Source organism: Malania oleifera, chromosome 5 (assembly GCF_029873635.1).
Source record: "Malania oleifera isolate guangnan ecotype guangnan chromosome 5, ASM2987363v1, whole genome shotgun sequence".
Classification (NCBI taxonomy): domain Eukaryota; kingdom Viridiplantae; phylum Streptophyta; class Magnoliopsida; order Santalales; family Ximeniaceae; genus Malania; species Malania oleifera.
Window position 1 is genome coordinate 54,070,192 of NC_080421.1, and position 21,294 is coordinate 54,091,485.

The following is a 21,294-nucleotide window of genomic DNA, read 5'->3' on the forward strand; positions in this document are numbered from 1 at the left end:
CCTAAGCAAGCCTAATGAAACCCTAGAAAACCAACACACAGCAGCCCATGCTGCTGCCTAAATAAAAACAGGTTATAACCCTTAAAATAAAACACTTAAATGGAACTTAGAGAAACCTCACAGCAGCCTGTGCTGTTATCTAGATAAAAACTCAGCTATACTCTCAAAATAAAAATGTAAGCAAATCTAATAAAACCCTAGAAAACGAACACACAGCAGCTGCCTAAATAAAAACCAGCTAAAGTTCCTAAAATAAAACCTAACGAAACCTAAGTAACCCCCCCACACAGCAGCCCATGCTGCTGCCTAAATAAAAACCAGCTATAACCCTTAAAATAAAACACTGAAATGGACCTTAGAAAAACTACACGGCAGACTATGCTGTTATCTAAATAAAAACTTAGCTATACTCTCAAAATAAAAAGCTAAGCAAATCTAATAAGACCCTAGAAGCACCACATGGCCACCCACCATGGCAGCTCTGAAGCAACCATGCAACCCTTCCAAAAATGAACTGGTTTGTCCGATAATAAATATCCAAGATGCAGGGTTAGATAAAAAAGAAGAAGGGGGAAAAAAAAAAAACCCTCTTTCCCCATTTTGCAGCCACCAAGGCAGCCTCCCAACTCAGTCCTCACGGCCTCCTTGCCTGGCTTCCTATTGCTCCTTTTGCTGCTGCTGTTCGCAGCACCCTGCAGCCCCAAAAAACGGCCCTTACGTCCTTCCTTGCAGCCGGCAGTCCTCCCAGAACTGCCCTGCTACTGTCTTATTTTCACACAAGATTTTAATTAGTTCGGCCACCTAAGGCAGCCTCTAGAGACTGCTCCTGCTGCTGTGCCACCTGCTGCTGCGCCACCTGCTGCTGCTGTTTGCAGCTCTTAGCAGCTTCCAAACCACCATGAAAGCCGACCCTAGCAATCCCTAACATGGAAAAACCCTAAAAGAGAAACAAAAAATTAACATGATACAACAACACAACAAAACCAAGCCTTAGTCCCACTAGGTGGGGTCGGTTATATGAATCCTTTTCCGCCAATTTATGCGATCATGGACCATTTCTTTTGATAGATTCAAGGATATTAAATCCTTACTCACTATTTCCTCCCAAGTTATTTTAGGTTTACCCCTACCCCTTTTATTGCCCCCCACAGTAACTAAGTCACTCTTCCTCACAGGTGCACTATGTGGCCTACGTTGCAAGTTTCCATACCATCTGAGTCGTCCCTCCCTTATCTTATCTTCTATAGGAATTACACCTAACTTACCACGAATATGTTCATTCCTTAATTTATCTTTCAATGTTATACCACTCATCCATCTAAGCATTCTCATCTCAGCAACTTTTACTTTTTGGATATTATGTTTCTTCGTTGCCCAACATTTCGATCCATATAGCATAGCTGGTCTTATAGCTGTCTTATAAAACTTTCCTTTCAATTTTAAGGGTTTCTATGATCACAGAGCACACTTGAAGCACTTCTCCATTTTACTCAACCTGCTTTAACTCCATGTATTACATCATCTTCAATTTCTCCTTCGGCTTGCATAATAGATCCAAGGTATTGAAATCTACAAGTGCTATTTATTTCTTCATCATCAAGTTTAACTCTGTCTCTAATATTCCTCCTATCATTACTAAAATTACAATTCATATATTCTGTCTTATTTCTACTTATCCTAAAGCCTCTAGATTCCAAAGCTTCTCTTCATAATTCTAACTTAGCCTCTACTCCGTCCCTAGTTTCATCAATTAATACAATATCATCTACAAACAACATACACCATGGAACCTCCTTTTGAATATACTCTTAGTCAATTAGTCCATCACTAAAGCAAAAAGATAAGGACTCAAAGTAGATCCTTTTAAATATACTCTTAGTCAATTGGTCCATCACTAAAGCAAAAAGATAAGGACTCAAACAAGATCCTTGATGTACACCTATGGTGATTGGAAATTTTCTAGTTTCTCCATCTATAGTCCTTACACTAGTCATTACTCCATCGTACATATCCTTAATGACATCGGTTTACGTACTGCATACACCTTTTTTTTTTTCTAAAACCCACCATAGAACTTCCCTAGGTATTCTATCATATGCTTTCTAAAGGTCAATAAAAATCATATGCAATCCCTCTTCTTTTCCCTAAACTTTTCCATTAATCTTCTTAAAAGATAAATAGCTTTTGTGGTAGATTTCCCAGGCATAAAACCAAATTGATTTTCCGAGACCTTCGTTTCTAGCCTTAATCTTTGTTTAACCACCCTTTCCCATAGTTTCATTGTATGACTCATAAGTTTAATTCCATGATAATTATTATAATTTTTAGTATCTCTTTTATTTTTGTATATAGGTATTAAAGTGCTTTTCCTTCATTCATTTGGCATTTTCTTAGTTTTTACAACTGTATCAAATAAATTAATTAATCATATAATTCCATTATCACCTAAGCATTTCCAAACTTCAATTGGGATGTTATCTGGTCCCATAGCTTTCCCATTTTTCATCTTTTTTTAGTGCAAACTTAACTTCGTTAACTCTAATTTTGTGAATAAATCTCATATTTTTAGTCTTTTCGTCATTTGACAATTCCAAGTTTAAGCCTTCTATTTGGTTTTCATTAAACAACTTACTAAAGTATCGTCGCCATCTTTCTTTGATGTCTTCGTCCTTAACCAAGACAATATCATCCTCACTTTTTATCCAAGTGCAGGGCTGTCTCCTCCTTTCTCTTTGATGCTCCTATGGCCAATCCAAGCTCTTCTCTCTTTTCCTTGGGTGGCCGCGCTCTCCTAGGCTGCTCTCTCTTTCTTTCTTCTCAGGCTGCTGTACCTCTCTCTCTCTCTCTCTCTTTCGCTTTTTTTTTTTTTCTTCCCAATCGACACTCTCTCCTCTTTTTTAGCTAGGCAGCCATACCTTTGTCTCTCTCTACAACCCTATTCTAAACCCTACCCCCTTTTCTTTCTCTTCTATTGGGCTCCCTCTTTCCTTTGCTCTCCTCCCTCCTATTTATAAGAAAGGGGGAGGAGCTAGGGTTTTCTTGAAACAATTTAATGGATAAGAGTGTCCTTGGAGGCAAGCTTGAGCTCTAAGTTATGCTTTAAGGCTTCATGGATTTGAGTTTTTGGGCCCCTTATGGCCCAATTGGGCTCCCTTAGACTACAAGGAGCCCTTTTTTAAGCTTCAAAGAGGCCCCTTTAGACCCCAAGAAGACCCCTTGTGCCCCAATTAAACCCAATAAAATGCAAGCGGCCCTTGAAAGGCTTTCAACTGAAATAGAACCTCTTAGGCTCTCATTAAACTCAATGATTCTAAGTAATAAAACCCATGGGTCAAAATGGGCATCGACACCAACCTCTCTCTCTCTCTCTCTCTCTCTCTCTCTCTCTCCCTCTGTGTGTGTGTGTGTGTCTGTGTGCATTATTTGAATGGTTTTATGTTTATACTTCTCTTATTATTCTTTTATTGCAAGCTTCCATTATTTGTTAAAATGAAAAAAAATCTAATGTTGATTATCTTTATCATTTGTAAAAGCTTTTGCTTAATTGGAACAAAAGCCTTTCTTCATTATTGCTGGTAGTTCTTTGCCTACATTTTTTTGAGCATTCTAACTGATGTTATAATATGATTATATATCTGTAGGGCTTCACATTTGATGAATATGAATATGTCCAGCATTACTATCCTCATGGTTACCATGGTACAGACAAAGAGGGACGACCAGTTTATATTGAAAGACTAGGCAAAGTTGAACCAAGCAAGCTTATGAGTGTCACCACGGTGGACCGGTTTTTAAAGTATCATGTGCAGGGGTTTGAAAAGGCCTTTGCTGAGAAGTTTCCAGCCTGTTCTATTGCAGCCCAGAGGCATATTGATTCTACAACAACAATATTGGATGTGCAGGGGGTTGTAAGTTCTGATTCTGTGACCAATCCGTTGCAGTCTGCATAACCATTACCTTGCTTCTCATTGTTTTTTTCCTTTTCCAGAATTGGATTAGTTTCGGCAAGATTGCCCATGATATAGTTATGCGTATGCAAAAAATCGATGGTGACAATTATCCTGAGGTGCATTGATCATAATTAATTAAGAATAATTTCTGAATTTCTGTGGTATATATCCATTGATATTTTCTAATTTTTGCACTCCTTCCAGACATTACATCAGATGTTCATTGTTAATGCTGGTCACGGATTCAAACTACTATGGAACACAGCAAAAGGTTTCCTTGACCCAAAGACTACAGCAAAGATACATGTAAGAGATCTTGGTATTTTGGTTCTTTGATCTTGGAGTCGTGCATCTTTATTAAAGAAAAGTTTTTTGAGTCATGCAAGTATAGTCATAACAATTCATCATTTTCAACAGGTGTTGGGCAACAAATTCCGGAATAAATTGTTGGAAGTCATAGACTCAAAGTTGGGGTTTCTTCTTTACTATCACTGCGATATGATTAGAGGAATATTGTTACTCAGAACTTATTTTAGCATCTTTCTCTTTTGTACAGCCAATTGCCAGATTTTCTGGGTGGCACTTGCTCCTGTCCAGTTGAAGGTGGGTGCCTTAGATCTGATAAGGGACCCTGGAATGATCCAGGGATAATGAAGGTGTGATTCTTGCCAATTGGTTCCCGTGAATGATAACCCTTAATGAAATGCATTTAATTATATCACTGCATGGTCTGTATGCAGTTGGTGCATACTGGAAAACCTATGTGTTTGAGGAAAATTACAAGTTCCGCTGACACTGACAATTTAAAAGTGAAGTTACTTGCCTCTAAGGTGAATTTTTATATAAATTAAGTTCAAGTTTGTGGATATTGTAATTATTCATCTTCTTATAGGCTTGCATCTTGTTTTTGCAATAAAACTTTACTTTTTTGTACAGATTGTGAGCCGCGAAATATTGCCTGCTGAGTCAGAATCAGATGTAGGACCAAGTAATTCTGGCTTCATGCCATTAATGCCACTTTATAAAGAAGTAAGCATCTTGTGATTCTGTAGTTTCTTCATGTTTTTTGAAAATCTTGCTTCCCCTTATGTTATTGTTAATGCTTGATATAAATTGTTGGTTCACAACCTAACAGCTGAAGCTTTTTTAGGTGAAGTGGTGCTTAACAGTTACATTTGGTATGAATATGTCATCAATTAATATTTATTCCTCTAGATTTGAACACTTTGTGGCTGAAAATATGACCAATAAATACCTTTGATATTATACTTACATATATAATGGTTATTTGGACTTTTTTTTTCTCTCTCTTTTTGAGAAAAAAAAAATAAAAATTAGGGGAGCTTAGGCGCAACATTAGAGTTGTTGCCTTGTGAAGGTCATGGGTTCGTGTAGCCTCTTGAAAAAAATGCAAGGTAAGACTGCGTATTATAGACCCATCGTGGTCCACCCCTTCCCTGGACCCTCGTTTACGTGGGAGCTTTGTGCACTGGGCTGCTCTTTTTTATTTTTTGAGAAGAAAGGGTTAATATTTTAACTTGATTTTGAAAGCAATGATATATTATGGAAAGATACAAAGTCGGCGCTTATCAATGTGTCAGTCTGCTTTATGAAATCTGTTCTTTGATGTTTCAGCATCAATACTGACTCAAGGGCATTGTTGGTTTTGACCATCTATAATAAAGTTGATTTGAAATTGCTTAATATTTTTGGCAAGATTTTTTCTTTATTAATCTCTTTGTCCTTTTTCTTCTTTTTTTGAGTTTCTTGCATCTTGTTTATGATGCCTTTTCTACCCATGTTCCATTTAACCACAGCGGAGTGTTTTGTAGAGAGAGAGAGAGAAAGTAAACCATGACTTAGGGATTTTGGGAAAGAGAGAAGCTATAGACAATTAATTTTAGTTTTCACTTACACCTATCAAGTTTTCTTTCTAACATGGTTCTCTAGTCTCCACCAGCAAATTAAATTTTTTCCCTCCACCTTTATTGAGTTCCAAACACAGAATTCTTCCAAAATTTACATTCGAAATCAATTTTGCTCCCTCTTGGTCTGCATAGGCAAGAAGTTGCCTCCGATATTGTAGATAGGAGGGAATCCACTGGATTCCCTGTGTGCATAGAGGCAGGGAATTCTTTATTATCACGTTTTAAGATGCTTGAGAACTCTGTAGACATGGAGGTTCTGGAACTTGATATGATGCGGGGTTGTTGTGGATCAGAAGAGATTCAATAAGTGAGTTTAAAAAAAATCAGATAATTCAAGATGTAAGGTGTAAATTTTATATTTTGCTTACTTGAAATCTTCCATGGCCTAGTGTACTCTGATCAACTCGTAATTTAGGCCTTTTTTTCTAAAAATAAGTTTTTTTTTATGTCAGTAAATTGCCAATTTTATTTTTGTTCTTTTAAAAACAGTTCCCAATTTTATCTTAATGAGGTATTCTATCCATGAATCTTTCGTAGTGTATCTGGGCTTAGGTTATGAGGCTGCCTTTGTTGGGGTTGTGTGTATTTGTTGACAACTCAAAACATTTGTTATTTTATTTTATTATTATATGAATTTTACTTTATTGTATATGTAGATGGACTTATCTTTTACTCTTTCATTTCAATGAACATTTGGGAAAAACTTGCATAAGTTATGCTCTTGGAAATTTTTGTGATTCTACTATAACCCAATGTATGAGGTCTGGTGGAATCTAGCTTGAGGGCTGAGATTTCTTCTTTCTACCCTAATTATCTGCTCCTCCTTTCAAAGCTCAAACATCTTAAAAAAAAATCCAGTTTTACGGTTCACTCCATGCCATTGTTTCAAGGCTATGATTGTTCACAGCGCCAAGATCCATTTATTTTCCTGGTTGATTTGAACCTTCATCCATTAACAAACCCTACAACCCCTTTTCAACCTTGCAAAACTCTAAAACCACCACCTTTTGTATGGCCCTGGCTTGTCACATAGTATCTGATGCTGGAACACAAGCATTGTTCACTTTACTAGCACGTGACTGTTTAATGATATTATGCAGCTAGGATTAGACAGGTTTATGCTATATAAGAAAAAGATTAAACGGGTTTATCAGCAATTGAAGGCTAGGATTAAAGAGCTGTCGTAACAACAACAACAACAAAAAACAACAAACAACAAACCAAGCCTTAAGTCCCACTAGGTGGGGTTGGCTACATGACTCCTTTTCCGTCAATTTATGTGATCATGGACAATTTCTTTTGACAAATTCAGGGCTATTAAATCCTTACTAACTCATTCTAAGTTATTTTAGGTATACCCTTACCCCTTCTAGGCTTCTACTGTTCCTCACAGTAACTAACTCACTCTTCCTCTTTGGCATGCTATGTGGCCTACGTTGCAAGTGCTTAAACCATCTGAGTCATCCTTCCCTGATTCCTTGTTCAAGCTTTAATCTTGCTCTAGTTTATCCTCTGTTCTTTTCTTTGCTAATTTGTCCTTGCTGTTCTCCATCAATTGGTGTAGAGTAATGTGGTTCTTAAATAGTGATAGGATTTTAGTTTGGATCAATGGTTGGATTTGGATTTGGCCTACGTTGCAAGTGTGTAAACCATCTGAGTCATCCTTCCCTTATTCCTTGTTCAAGCTTTAATCTTGCTCTAGTTTATCCTCTGTTTTTTTCTTTGCTAATTTGTCCTTGCTGTTCTACATCAATTGGTGTAGAGTAACATGATTCTTAAATAGTGGTAGGATTTTAGCTTGGATCAATGGTTGGATTTGGTATTGTTGTAGAGGCTTTAGAAGAGTGGATGAGGAATCAAGCTCAGCAAACAGAAGTGGCTGAGATGCAATGAATGCTTGGAGATTTGTTGTGTGCTGATCAAGATCTACAGCGACAAGAAACTGTGGATGCTTGTTTGGAGATTCCAGAAGGTGATCACTACAATCTTCTTGAGACACTGGAAGTTGTGCTTGTGGAGGAAACTGATGATGCTGACGAAAATCCATTTCTGATGCTGGAGCCGTGAATCATGTGGTGAAGGTAGTTGTGAAAGAGGTTGGTTTATGCCCTTGATTTAAATGGTGCTGGAATTAAGGTAGAAATTACTTATTTTCTGGAATAAAGATAGAAATTGCAAAGAGGTTAGTACATGCCCTTGATTTAAAATGGTGTTGGAGTAAAGATAGAAATTGGTTATTTTTGTAGAAAAGATTCATGCTGAAGATTATTTGGATTGGGAAGCAAGCTTGGAGAATTATTTTGAATGGAAGTAATGACCAAAATTAGGAAGTTTCTGTTTGTCAGGCTTGAATTATTTTGGCTGCACCAGGCTAGCAAGAATCAGCTCTTGGGAACACATGAATGGAAGAAAATGAGGAAGCAATTTTTATTTTGCAGTGGAGTTGTAAGAGAGATTCCATTCACTGAAGCAATGCAGTATGTGAGTAGAGGAGTATTCTTCAATGCAGTATGTGAGTAGAGGAGTATACTTCTGAGTTTAGTAACCCATCTGTAAAGGTTGATTTGAATGAAACTAATGAACAGATGGCTTCTTCCATTATCTTGCTTTGTCTGGATCCATCTATTAGAGATGGGCTGGGAGTTGTTCATCTGTTTAACCTTTATGCTTGACTATATGGCTTAATAATGACTGAAAAGTGAGCATCGCACCATGGCAGATGGAGACCAATCTACTACAGGTATGAGGGCAATTCACAGGGTAATATGGCTGCTATTCGAGGTTCTTTGAATGATCAAACAGCCTAGCAGAGTGGCTGCAAGGCTTCCATTTTCAGCAAATAAAGTTGGGGTGATGCAGGACCAATCTCCAACACAAAATAATTATAATTCGACTCCAAATAGAATGATTACATGGTTGGCCTTTTATAGGCTTTATAATGCTTGGAGAACAAGAAAATAGTTTTAGGAAGCTAAATAAACTAAAACATACTTTCCTAACTAGAAACATCCTAAAATCTGTAAGACATGATCCAAATAAAAATACCCTTAATAAAGAAAAGGAAATAAAGTTAATTGCCCATGCCAATTGCATCATGGGGAGGTGCAACCCAATCTGATTTGAGTGGTAAAGGAAAATATGTAGTGCAATAGGGTGCACAAAACAGTTCCATTTCTGGTGCTTCTAATGTGGGCTGCAACTAACAGATTTGGTGTTTCACTTGTGCTGAAAGGGGACACAACTCCTATCAAGGTCTTAATTTGGGATTTCGACTGGAATTTCGAAGCTTAAAAGACATTGAAATTTTGATGTTGATGTCAATTTCAATATCATTTTTTCCCCTTAAATATAGAGATATGCAGTGAAGCGTGAAACCCTTTCATGAAATTAGAAACTATTAATGCAAGGTATAGAACTAAGATTAAAAAAAAAAAGAAAAAAAAAAAAGGGTAGCCTGGTGCACAAAGCTCCCGCGTATGCAGGGTCTGGGGAAGGGGCGGACCACAATGGGTCTATAGTATGCAGCTTTACCTTGCATTTTTTGCAAGAGGCTGTTTCCACACCTCCAACCCGTGACCTCTAGGTCACACGGCGATAACCTTACCGTTGCGCCTAAGGTATAGAAGTAAGATACAACAACAAAACCAAGCCTTCCCACTAGGTGGGGTTGGTTATATGAATCATTTTCTACCAATTTATGCGATTGTGGACCATTTTTTTTGATAGATTTAGGGATATTAAATCCTTACTATCTCCTCCCAAGTTATTTTAGGTCTACCCTTATCTCTTCTACTACCCCCCCACAGTAACTCACTCTTCCTCACTGGTGCACTATGTGGCCTACATTGCAAGTGTCCATACCATCTGAGTCGTCATTCCCTTATCTTATTTTCTATAGGTGCTACACCTAACTTACCGCGAATATGTTCATTCCTTAATTTATCTTTCAATGAAATACCACTCATCCATCTAAGCATTTTCATCTCAGCAACTTTTACTTTTTGGATATTATGTTTCTTCGTCGCCCAACATTCCGATCCATATAGCATAGCTGGTCTTATAGCTGTCCTATAAAACTTTCCTTTCAATTTTAAGGGTATTCTATGATCACAGAGCACACTTGAAGCACTTCTCCATTTTACCTAACCTGCTTTAACTCCATGCATTACGTCATCCTCAATTTCTCCTTCAGCTTGCATAATAGATCCAAGGTATCAAAATCTACAAGTGCTATTTATTTTTCATCATCAAGTTTAACTTTGTCTCCAATATTCCTCCTATCATTACTAAAATTACATTTCATATATTCTGTCTTATTTCTACTTATCCTAAAGCCTCTAGATTCCAAAGCTTCTCTCCATAATTCTAACTCAGCCTCTACTTCGTCCCTAGTTTCATCAATTAATATAATATCATTTACAAACAACATGCACCATGGAACCTCCTTTTGAATACTCTTAGTCAATTGGTCCATCATTAAAGCAAAAAGATAAGGGCTCAAAGCAGATCCTTGATGTACACCTATGGTGATTGGAAAATCTCTAACTTCTCCATCTATAGTCTTTACACTAGTCATTACTCCATCATACATATCATTAATGACATCAGTATACCTACTACATGCATGTTTTTTTTTTTTTTTTCTAAAACCCACCATAGAATTTCTCTAGGTATCATATCATATGCTTTCTCAAGGTCAATAAATATCATATGCAAATCCCTTTTCTTTTCTCTAAATTTTTCCATTAATCTTCTTAAAAGATATATAGCTTCTGTGGTAGATCTCCTAGGCATAAAACCAAATTGATTTTCTGAGACCTTCGTTTTTAACGTTAATCTTTGTTCAACTACCATTTCTTATAGTTTCATCGTATGACTCATAAATTTAATTCCACGATAGTTATTACAATTTTGAATATCTCCTTTATTTTTGTATATAGGTATTAAAGTGTTTTTCCTCTATTCATTTGACATTTTCTTAGTTTTTATAATTGTATTAAATAAATTAGTTAACCATATAATTCCGTTATCACCTAAGCATTTCCAAACTTCAATTGGGATGTTATATGGTCTCGTAGCTTTCCCATTTTTCATCTTTTTTAGTGTAAACTTAACTTCATTAACTCTAATTTTGCGAATAAATCTCATATTTTTAGTATTTTTCTCATTTGACAATTCTAAGTTTAAGCCTTCTATTTGGTTTTCAATAAACAACATACTAAAATAACTTCACCATCTTTCTTTAATGTCTTTGTCCTTAACCAAGACATATCATCCTCACTTTTTATACATTTTACATTTTGCTAAGTCCTTACTCTTCCTTTCTCTAGCTTTAGCAAGTTTAAATATGTCTCTTCCCCCTTCTTCTGTATCTAATCTATCATATAAACTATTAAATGATCTGTATTTAGCTTCACTAATGGCCTTTTTTGTATCTTTTCTTGCCTCCTTATACTTTTCAAAGTTATCACTATTTCTACATTTTTGTCACGTTTTATACCAAATTCTTTTTGTCTTTATGACTTTTTGTACATCTTTATCCCACTACTAACTTTCTTTGCTATTCGAGAATCTTCTCCTTGATTCACCTAAAATCTTTCTTACTATCTTTTTTAGTAGAGGCAGCTAATCTACTCCAAAGTGTGTTTGTATCTATCCCATCCACTATATTCCAATCCCCATTTTTGATCATTTTGTATTTAAATTTTATTATATTTTCTCCTTTTAGGTTCAACCACCTAGTTCTCTTACAATGATTTATTTATCTTTTTTCTTCCATTTTTTAATACATATATCTAACACTAAGACTCTATATTGTGTGATTAGGCTTTCACCTGGAATAACTTTACAATCCTTGCATGATAAACGATCTACCCTTCTAGTTAAAAAAAAAAACTATTTGACTTATATTTTGTCCACTTTTAAAAGTTATTAAGTGTTCTTTTCTCTTCTTAAAGCAAGTATGCATTATACTAAAATCATATGACATAGCGAAGTCTAAAATCATCTCCCTAGGCTCATTTTTGTCTCCATATCTATATCCTCTATGTATCATCTCATAATTTTTGTTATCCCTTCCAATGTGTCTATTCAAATCTCCTCCTATAAATATTTTCTCAATCCCTGGCATGTTTTGTATAATACTATCCATATCTTCCCAAAATTGTCTCTTAAGATTTTCTCCTAAGCCGACTTGAGGAGCATAAGCACTAATGATATTTATTACCTCTTGTCCTAATACCATCTTGATTTTTATAATTCTATCCCCTACTCTATTTACATCAACAACGCTATCTTTTAAGTTTTTGTCTATAATAATTCCTACTCCATTCTTATGTTTTTCTTTTCCAGTGTACCAAAGTTTAAATCCTGATTTATCAATTTTTCTAGCTTTCTCCCCCACCCATATAGTTTCTTGAAGGCAAATTATATTAATTCTTTTTCTGATCATTGTATCGACAATTTCCATGCTTTTACTCGTAAATGTCCCTATATTCCAAGTTGCTAATCTAATCCTAGTTTCCTGAATTAATGTCTTTACCTGCTCACGTCCATAATGATGTAGGAACTCTCGCATCTTTGACACTATACTCGGGCACCGACGCTTCAGGGCAACAACCTAGCCCACCCTCACCCACTTTTCGCTACACCCAAGTGGTACAAGAGCAATGCGTCGCTTGTAGGGAACGCCCTAGCAAATATTCGGTAAGGATTCATATCGTAATGATCTGAAAAATTTACGCTGGCTGTTAGCTATCTAACGCAACCCTCCTCCTTTATCCGGGCTTGGGACTGGCTGTGTGTGAAAAAATTAGGACATTAAGTGCATCACAGACGGAGTTAGGTATAGAACTAAGATATATAATATGTGAATAAAATACATCAAGGATAGTTATGTGGTGTGTATGGTGCATAAATGTTATTTATTAAATTAACATAAATGAAATTCATAGATCAGTTAATTATTATTTATTATAAAAATACATATATTTTAGAGACAAATGGTCAAATAAAACGTTGTTGCTAATATCTGAGTTTAATTTTTCATATAATTCTAAAGTCTAAAAGCTATTCATATCCTTCTTGAAATAATCATTAGTTTCAATAAGAAACAAAGATTAAGAGACAAATTTCAATTCAATATCGAATCTCAAATTTGACTTCACTTCATTCTATAGTTCAAATTTCGACAAATTTCACTGATATTTCCAGATATCTATAAATTTATGATGATTCGTGGACATTTTGGTGGAAATTGTCAATTTTGTTGAAATTTAAGATCACAACTCCTGTTCTAAGAGAAAGCTTAACCTAGCTAAGTTTGAGGAAAGATAGAGATAAAATTGTTAGGACCTGTTTATGATGCTTGCAACAATGAGATGCGGGAGTTGATATTTATCTAGTTCAAGGGTAGTCATTGGTGGTCTGAAGTGCAATGGTGGCAACAATCAAGGACAGAGAGGAAGATTGGAGGTGGCATAGCATTCTGCTGATGCATGTTCTTTGTGGCAATAAGGTGTGTGATCTTGTTATAGACAGTGGAAGCATGGAAAAACTGTTATTTCAAAAGATGCAGTGGAGAAATTAAAGTTACCTACTGAGAGGCATCCTCATCCATACAAACTTAGGTGACTTGAAAAAGGAATGAGATACTAGTCGCTTCCTGATGCTTGGTAACTCAAATTTACCATGGTCTCCTGCATGTACTATGTCATATTGTAGATAGTGTTTTAAGTTTGATATTTACTGCTATGACTTGCTGTTCAACGGTGCTGGTTCTATTTAATATCTAAAGATCTTTCCATCCACAGGCCTTCCAAATTCTTTTTGGTCTTTCAAATCACAACCTTCCCTAGGTTCCAACTTCCAACACATAGATTGTAGAGCAATATTCAACTTGATATTGTCATTGTGACATGCTTGTGAGCACAACGTGAGAGAGTAAATATTCATCTTTGTCTGCTCTGCACAGAAAAAAGCACCTCCATTGATGAGTTTTCCTGTCTTAGCATACAGTTGATCATTCATCTACCTCATATTCTAGTGCTCATTTGATAAAATGGATTCCAGTTCTCAGCTTGCACATTTTTAGCCTATACTGCAATTAGTGGGAAGTTTTAAATGCTTTGATGTGCAGGATTCTTCTCATCAATCGATTGGCAGATAGACACTTATTGACCCAGCAGATGTTATCCTTTGTCCAGAGCCTTCTAGAAATTTCTTGAAGAGTACTGCTTCATTTACCTCAGATTTCTGCATAGGGATGGGCGACTTAAGATTTCTTTTTACATAAACCTTTATCTTGCTCCCATTCAAACTGAAGTCAATTGAGTATGTGCATCTGTTCTTTAGTATAATCGCTCCATAGATATAAGTATATAGCCATGCTCTGTCATTTATACTTTTCTATTTTTCCTATTTTTAGACCAGGAATGGAATGGACAGTTAGTGGAAAGATGGCTCTTGGCCTCTTTTATGTACAAAAGAAACTAAAAACAAGTACATTTCAATTACCCATGCTCTAAATAAGGATAGATTGTCAACAACATTTACAAAATTGGATAGATTAAGACAAAAATAACCTTTTTTTCCCAAAAATAAAAAGGTTTTTGATCAGTATATCCTTGAAGGCTTGGAAGGATGATCAAAAGCTCTATAATTTTTTTCTTGGAAGAGAAGCCAAAAAACTGTATGAAAGACGAAATTTCAAAACTTGGCATTTTGGGACTTTAGACATTCTCCTGAGGACTCCTAAGGCAGTGAAGAAGATGGTTTGCCATTCCCTCACCCTCCTTGCATAAAAACAATGGTTCGCCAACTGAAGTCAAATAAGTATGTGCATCTGTTTTTAATATTGTAGCTTCCCAAATATAAGTATATAGCCGTGCCCTGTCATTTAGGCTTCTTTTCTATTTTCCTATTTTGGACCAGGAATGGAAGGACAGACCATTCGTGAAAAGATGCCTCTTTGCCTCTTTTATGTACAAAGGAAACTAAAAACAAGTATATGCCAATTACCCATGCCCTTAATAAGGATAGTCCATCAACAACATTTACAAAATTGAATAGATTGACAAAAATATCCCTTTTCCCCAAAATAAAGGGTTTTTGATCAGTATATCCTTGAAGGCTTGGAAGGATGATCAAAAGCTCTATGATTTCTTTCTTAGTAGAGAAGCCGAAAAACTGTATGAGGGATGGAATATTAGGACTATAGGTAATCTCCTGAGGACTCTAGCCAACAGGCAGTGAAGAAGATTGTTGGCAATTTCCTCATCCTCCTTGCATAAAGGCAATGGTTCACCAAATCTCCACTTTATTTGTAAATTCAATTGTTATTTGTCAAAATGCACTCCTATCATGTGGCTTCCCACATAGAAAAATTGCCATGGGATTACATCTTTTCCAAGTCAGAAAAGTGTACTATTCTCCTGATCTTCAAATCATAGTTCAAACGCCAATGTTGGGTGATGCTCTTAAGAATTGGTATATAAAAAAGAGGTAGTCTAGTGCACAAGTTTTCCACTCGGGGTACAGGGAGGGTGTTGTAACCCTCTGCAAGAATTGCTATTGTAATGGTTTGAAAAGCTTAATGATGAAAGCTTCGGCTTTGGTTGTTTTAGAAGTGTTTGTGTACTGTAGCTTTACAAGATTTAATGAACCTTGGTTGCTTATACACCAATGTTGCTGGGAAAAATATTCATTGCTTGTGATGCTTTATTCATTGTAGATGGTGCATTTTTTTTGCATTTATTAGCATGCTCATTTTCCTTTTAGTTTTGAATATGTGGAGCATGTTCATGTTCCTTGAAAAATGAACATTCATAGACTGATATCTCATAATTTGAAGTGGACATTTATTCTTTACCTTGCTTTGTGCTTGAATTATCTCAGGAAAGGATAAGCAATCCTGCTTCTATCCAGGGTGTGACAGAATTAGTTGATGTTGTTACTCAAGTTGAAGATGGAAATCTAACAGGTAGGCGATAATCAGTTGGAGGCTTGGAGCATTGCCTTTGAATATATGTTTTTTTTTTTGGGTTGATAAATGTGAATGTGTTCATTGTATTGGATCTCAAATTATACTTTTCATGACTAAAGTGTTGCAGTGGTCACATAGGCTCATGGCATATTCTCTGCTACTTCACATTTATAAGAGACTGAAAATTTAGAAGAAATTCAAATTTTGATGAACCTTTTAATAAAATTTTAGTTAACCTTTTCAAAAATCAAAAACTGACTTTGTTTTACAAGTTAATTTTTATTTTTACTTACAAGTTAATTTTTATTTTTACTTGCATGTTGCAAAAAACTGCTGATGTGGCATAGTTGTTTTTGAATCTGCAACATGAGTTATTGTGAATGAATCTTCTTAGGGCATGTTTGGTCTTTGGTGCATTGGATTGGATTATATAGGAGTAGGGGGTTTAATTGGATTGGACAAGACTAAATTAATTTTCATGATGTTTTTGGAACAACTCTTGGATTATTTGTGTAAAGATCATAATCTTCCAATACCTAAATTTCTTTTACCTTTTAAAATTTCTTAGCCTCATCAGTCCACAATCATTATCCTCTTTTATGTTGGAATAAAGTCCTCCTCAACAGTACTAATAAACTACAAATTTTTCCAAAAAAAGAAAAAATTACACAAAACAAAAATGAGCTGAGCTCATTTGTCATCTTCTCCTTCGAAAGATCATCTACCAATTAATAGGGTAGACTGCCCAATGTGATTGAAGCCTGACTTCTCATTTTTATCATTTTTAACATTAAGTTGGGTTAATGGTCAGAGCACAGTTGATGTCTGTCACCTAGTCAACAAACGTACCAACATTCTCGTTGTTTCTGCCCCCCATTGTCTCGCTCAGGCAGTTTCTGTTCCTCAATTTGTATGAGAAACTTCTTCATATTGAAAGTTCTTGTATTAGGACTTGATTAATTACAAGGTTGCATGCTGGCATCAACTTGGATTTTGCTGTTATATACGCATCTTAGCTTGCTTCTAGGAATGTCAGGAAAGAATTGCCTGTTTTTTCTAGGCAGCACTGTGGATGCATCATTCAAATTTAGTATACAAAATTTGTGTTCCTCATTCCTTGCAATAAGAAGTCATGTTACGTTTAGTTTTCAGAATGGGAGAACTATTGTATAGGGAAATAATAGTTAAATAAAAGAAAAAAGGTATTCTATTTAAGGCAAATGATCATGCAAAAATTGGTGTTATTCTAAAAAACATGGAATAACAAAGATTTGTCATTCCCAAATCTCACCATGGGAATATCTATACCTCTGCCATCCCATGTTATTTGGACAAGATCAATTTCTGTAAGGTCATTTACTTAGAACGGCACTACGTTCTTTCCTCAGGCAGTTATATCCTATACAATATATACAATTTTTATTCCATTGTCATCCTATTTCTTTCCATGAACCTAATGAAACCTTAGGGCCTATTTAGTTGTGGAAAGCAATTCAGTTTCCAAAGAATTAAAAAAAAGCGAACTTTTTATTTTGCAATATTTGTATGAAAATCTGGAAAAATAAAAATTTTAATTGTTTTTATTTATTCCAAATTTCTAGTAAGTACAAGAATGCCACCTTGTGTTCCAATTTTCCAAATTGGTATAGAAAAGTTGGAGGATCTTTATTGTTTTCTAGATTTCTTATTTCTTATATAATTTTTGGAAAATTGAAGAGCAGTGTGTTTTTTTTGGTAATTATTTGAAAATCTAGAAATGAAAAATTAAGACTGTTTTCCACAATTCAACAAACCATTTAGTTTCTACCTTTTTAATACAAATCTTGGACAACTGAAAATAAACTGACTCTTTTATAATTCTTTGGAAAACTAAAATAGAAAATGAAAACAATTTTCTACAACTTGTCTTCATTGCCAAGGTTCCCAAAATTACAAATATTTTTTTTGTCTACTGCTAAAGCTTCACTATATTCTTGAAATGACTTTGAAGATGCGTATCTATATTTGAAATTTTAATGTTCCTGCTTGATGTCTGTAACAGATGATATTACTAATGTTAGACAAAGAAGGCCGGCAGAGTTCATTTTAAATTTTACAACTTCAGTGGTGAACTCTGTTCTCAAATTATTGTTGTGCATATGTCTTCTACTTCCTGGGTTGGGGAGATTTTTTGTGGTGAAACGTGCAGTCAGGAGGAGGGAAAATCAGTGCCCCTCTGAATCGGCTGATTCAAATTCTCTGGCACATGTTTCACAGACCATTGGAAAGGACTTACTTCACCCATGCTGGCAGAGGCTGCAAAACTTAGAAGCAATGGTAGCAGACCTATCAAGAAAGCCTACGAGTATTCCTCCAGAGAAAGAGGACATTCTTCTGGACTCATTGAGCCGTATTAAATCAATAGAATTTGACTTACGGAAGACAAAGAAAGTATGATATTCTTCTTATTTGCCCATTTCTTGATATTTTGCAATTTACAATTCGAACTGACCTATCATTTTCTATAGGATCTTCTTGCAACTGCATCCAAACAAGTGGAGCTTGCAGAGTCACTGGAAACTTTAAAGGAGAACAGCGAAAATGTAAGTTCCTACTGCCTTTAGAAAACAGAAACATTGTAAACATAGGGCAATGATCTTCTCCATTTTTTTTTTTCGGTTTGCAAAGGCCCATCAAGGATGCAAACAGTATGGATCTTGCCATGTCATTAATTTTTTCTATGATGTTTATGCACTGATATTGTTGCTCGACTTGCATTGGGATCCTTTAAGTGTATGTGTTTCAGGCAAATGTCGAGGACAGTCCTGCATGTCTTGAATGATGTTAGTTTGGACCTACTTATACACTTTTTGGGAAAAAAGTACTTATCTAAAAGTAGTCTGAGTTACTTATTATAAGTAATTTTTCAGATAAGAACTATTCTTCAAAAATAATTTTTTAGAAAATACTTATTTTCCTAAAATATAGAAGATGGTTTGGAAAAGTACTTTTGAAATAAGTGCTTATTTAAAGTGTAAAACAAACACTACTAATTGACACAACTATTTAATTTAAGTGCTTTTAAAAATAAGTACAATGTTCTAAATGGGCTTCTCCTGTTCTTAGGTGCAAGCATAATAATAAAATTTTGAACAGCAAGTTCTTATGCAGACCAATTACTCTACCCAAATTATAAGTAATTTTTCATGTAAGAACTATTTATAAATTTTTTTTTCAGAAAATAATTATTTTCCTTAAAAAAAAAGTTGTTTGGAAAAGTACTTTTGAAATGAGTACTTATTTAAAGTATAAAATAAACACTACTAATTGACACAAGTACTTATACAAGTACTTTTAAGAATAAGTTCTTATTCTTTAAGACATTCCAAATGGGCTTCTCCTGTTCTTAGATGCAAGCATTATAATAAAATTTTGAACAAGTTCTTGTGCAGACCAATTAGTACACCCAAGCCTGCAGTGCATTTCATCAAGTACCATCAGCCTATGCAAAGCCCTTGGTGACCGTAGACAGGAAAGAGTTTATATTAAAATAATACAAAACAATGCTGTATCTGCAAAGCCTTGGTGACCGTTGACAAGGAAAAAGCAGGGTTAGTAGGGCTTGATTTGAGTTACCTTGATGGCCTGTTTGGTTTAAGAATTCTGTTTGAGTAAAAGAAAGGAAAGGAAAATAAAAAGAAAATAAATTTTTTATTGTATTTTCTCTCCGATAAACGAAAATTTATTCTAATATAATTAAAAATTAAGAAAAATCAAATATGAGTCATCTGTGAAGTCAATTTTATTTATTGATTTGATATATATATATGTTATTTTTCTTTTACTTTTTACAATAACCGAACATGAAAAAATGGATTCTTTAATATTTTCCTTTCCTTTTCCTTATTTTTTCCAAGTTTCAAATGGGGCCTAAAGCTTCCCGAGGGTTATTATTGGCCAATATTGCAACTTGAAGCGTGTAAAGAAAAGATCTGATTATATATAGATAAGCTGGGTTTTGTAATTTGATTGTCCTATTTAATAAATTGGAGGTGTGAGGGGTGAACCTTGACACAACGGCAAAGGGTGTTTAGATCTAAACCTAAGGTCAGAGGTTCAAATATTGGAAAGTCTGCATGGAGGCAAGACTGTGTACATGTACACCATGCCGTCTCTGATGGTGTGGGAACCTTGTGCACTAGGTCTTACATTTTTACATTGTATAATTTGGAAGTATCTTACTATTATTGTTTCCCTTTTGTTGAACCTCCTATTGAATGATTGAAGTCATAGTTGAAAGTTTTGAAAGTATCCTTCTTGTGACATTCCGAGTTTCGGAGCTAATATTGTTTTCTAGTGGGTGATGGATGTGTGTCTAATTCACTACACAACACTAACGTGGATGCTGATACTGACCTATTGCTAATAACAGGGCATGAACTCTTGCTGGTTGAGAAGTTGCAGATCTTCACAGACAGGGAGATGAGCACAGTTTGTTATGTTTGAGATGCGAGTTTCCTGAAGTGGTCGTTTGACAGTGCGTGCCTCATACCTACCTACCTACCTTTCGGCAACGAACCGCAATCGCAATCACTACCACATCACTTCCTGGATATTTTTTCCCAATTAAGAAGACTCCGGTTGTCACACTTAAAGGTAAATTCTCCCAATTGAAAAATAGTAGATGCTACTCTTTCCCCTCTTACCCACACATCTCTACCTTAACAGTTGAGAGTGCTGCTGCGGCAACAGGAAGTGGGAGCCTTTATTTCATAAAGATTTGTGGCAGCGAGTGCTGTTTGTGCTATCCTAAAATTTCCTTCATGTTTTTGTGCATAGTGTTGATAGTTCAGTTCAAATAGCATTCAGCCAAAAGTCCATTTACAGAAGCAGATGCAGTGGCTTGGATTGGATCAATCCGATATCTGACATTTTTTAGTTTATAATTTTCATATTTTGATTTATTTTTTGGTTCAATATTGAGTTTAATACAAATTTTTTTTTTTTGGTTTAAAAAAAATATATATATATATATTTTATATATTAAGGTCCTCTATTAAATGAGATTCTTTTAATCTTGCTCTCTTCCTTTGACAAAGCGAGTCAAATAGCTAGTTAATGAGTGAGATATGATTGGGTGCATGGGTAGCAAAAAGATGCACGTGGAAAATTTATAATTAATTTTTAAATATGTATTTCCTTGATAATAATTGAACATATTTAGGTGGAACACAGGATTAGTGCGCTCGTCGGTATGCCTTACCTGTTTTTTTATTATTATTATTCAAAAATCTTCATTTGGCATTGCAATTCCTTATGAAAATATTAATATGCTCTTTTCTTTTATTAATCTTAATTCATTATGTGACTTAAAATTAATATGATAAGAACAATAATTAATGGAGGGCATTATAACTATTTTGCATTGCATCTATTATTAATAATAATGATTCGA

The 21,294-nt window shown here is 35.1% G+C and overlaps 1 protein-coding gene across 6 annotated transcripts in view; it reads left to right on the forward strand.

Annotated features, from left to right (window-relative positions):
- The window catches only part of LOC131155622 (phosphatidylinositol/phosphatidylcholine transfer protein SFH9), a 29,692-nt gene extending 8,812 nt beyond the window's left edge, over nt 1-20,880 (forward strand). Inside the window, exons 5-17 of one of the 6 annotated variants that reach the window (XR_009136864.1) lie at nt 3,642-3,908; nt 3,989-4,066; nt 4,155-4,256; nt 4,368-4,417; nt 4,507-4,606; nt 4,691-4,780; nt 4,887-4,979; nt 15,773-15,857; nt 17,902-17,966; nt 18,117-18,290; nt 18,368-18,442; nt 20,272-20,495; nt 20,568-20,880. Coding sequence is in view for 2 of the 6 variants with exons in the window: in XM_058108873.1 (XP_057964856.1) it covers nt 3,642-3,908; nt 3,989-4,066; nt 4,155-4,256; nt 4,368-4,417; nt 4,507-4,606; nt 4,691-4,780; nt 4,887-4,979; nt 15,773-15,857; nt 17,902-18,290; nt 18,368-18,442; nt 20,272-20,325 (1,383 nt within the window). In the remaining 4 variants the exon portion in view is untranslated. Of the gene's footprint in view, nt 1-3,641; nt 3,909-3,988; nt 4,067-4,154; nt 4,257-4,367; nt 4,418-4,506; nt 4,607-4,690; nt 4,781-4,886; nt 4,980-15,772; nt 15,858-17,901; nt 18,291-18,367; nt 18,443-20,271 lie in introns of all 6 variants that reach the window. The other 5 variants (XR_009136865.1, XR_009136862.1, XR_009136863.1 and 2 more) reach the window with 5 other exon arrangements.
- The last annotated feature ends 414 nt before the right edge of the window (nt 20,881-21,294 follow it).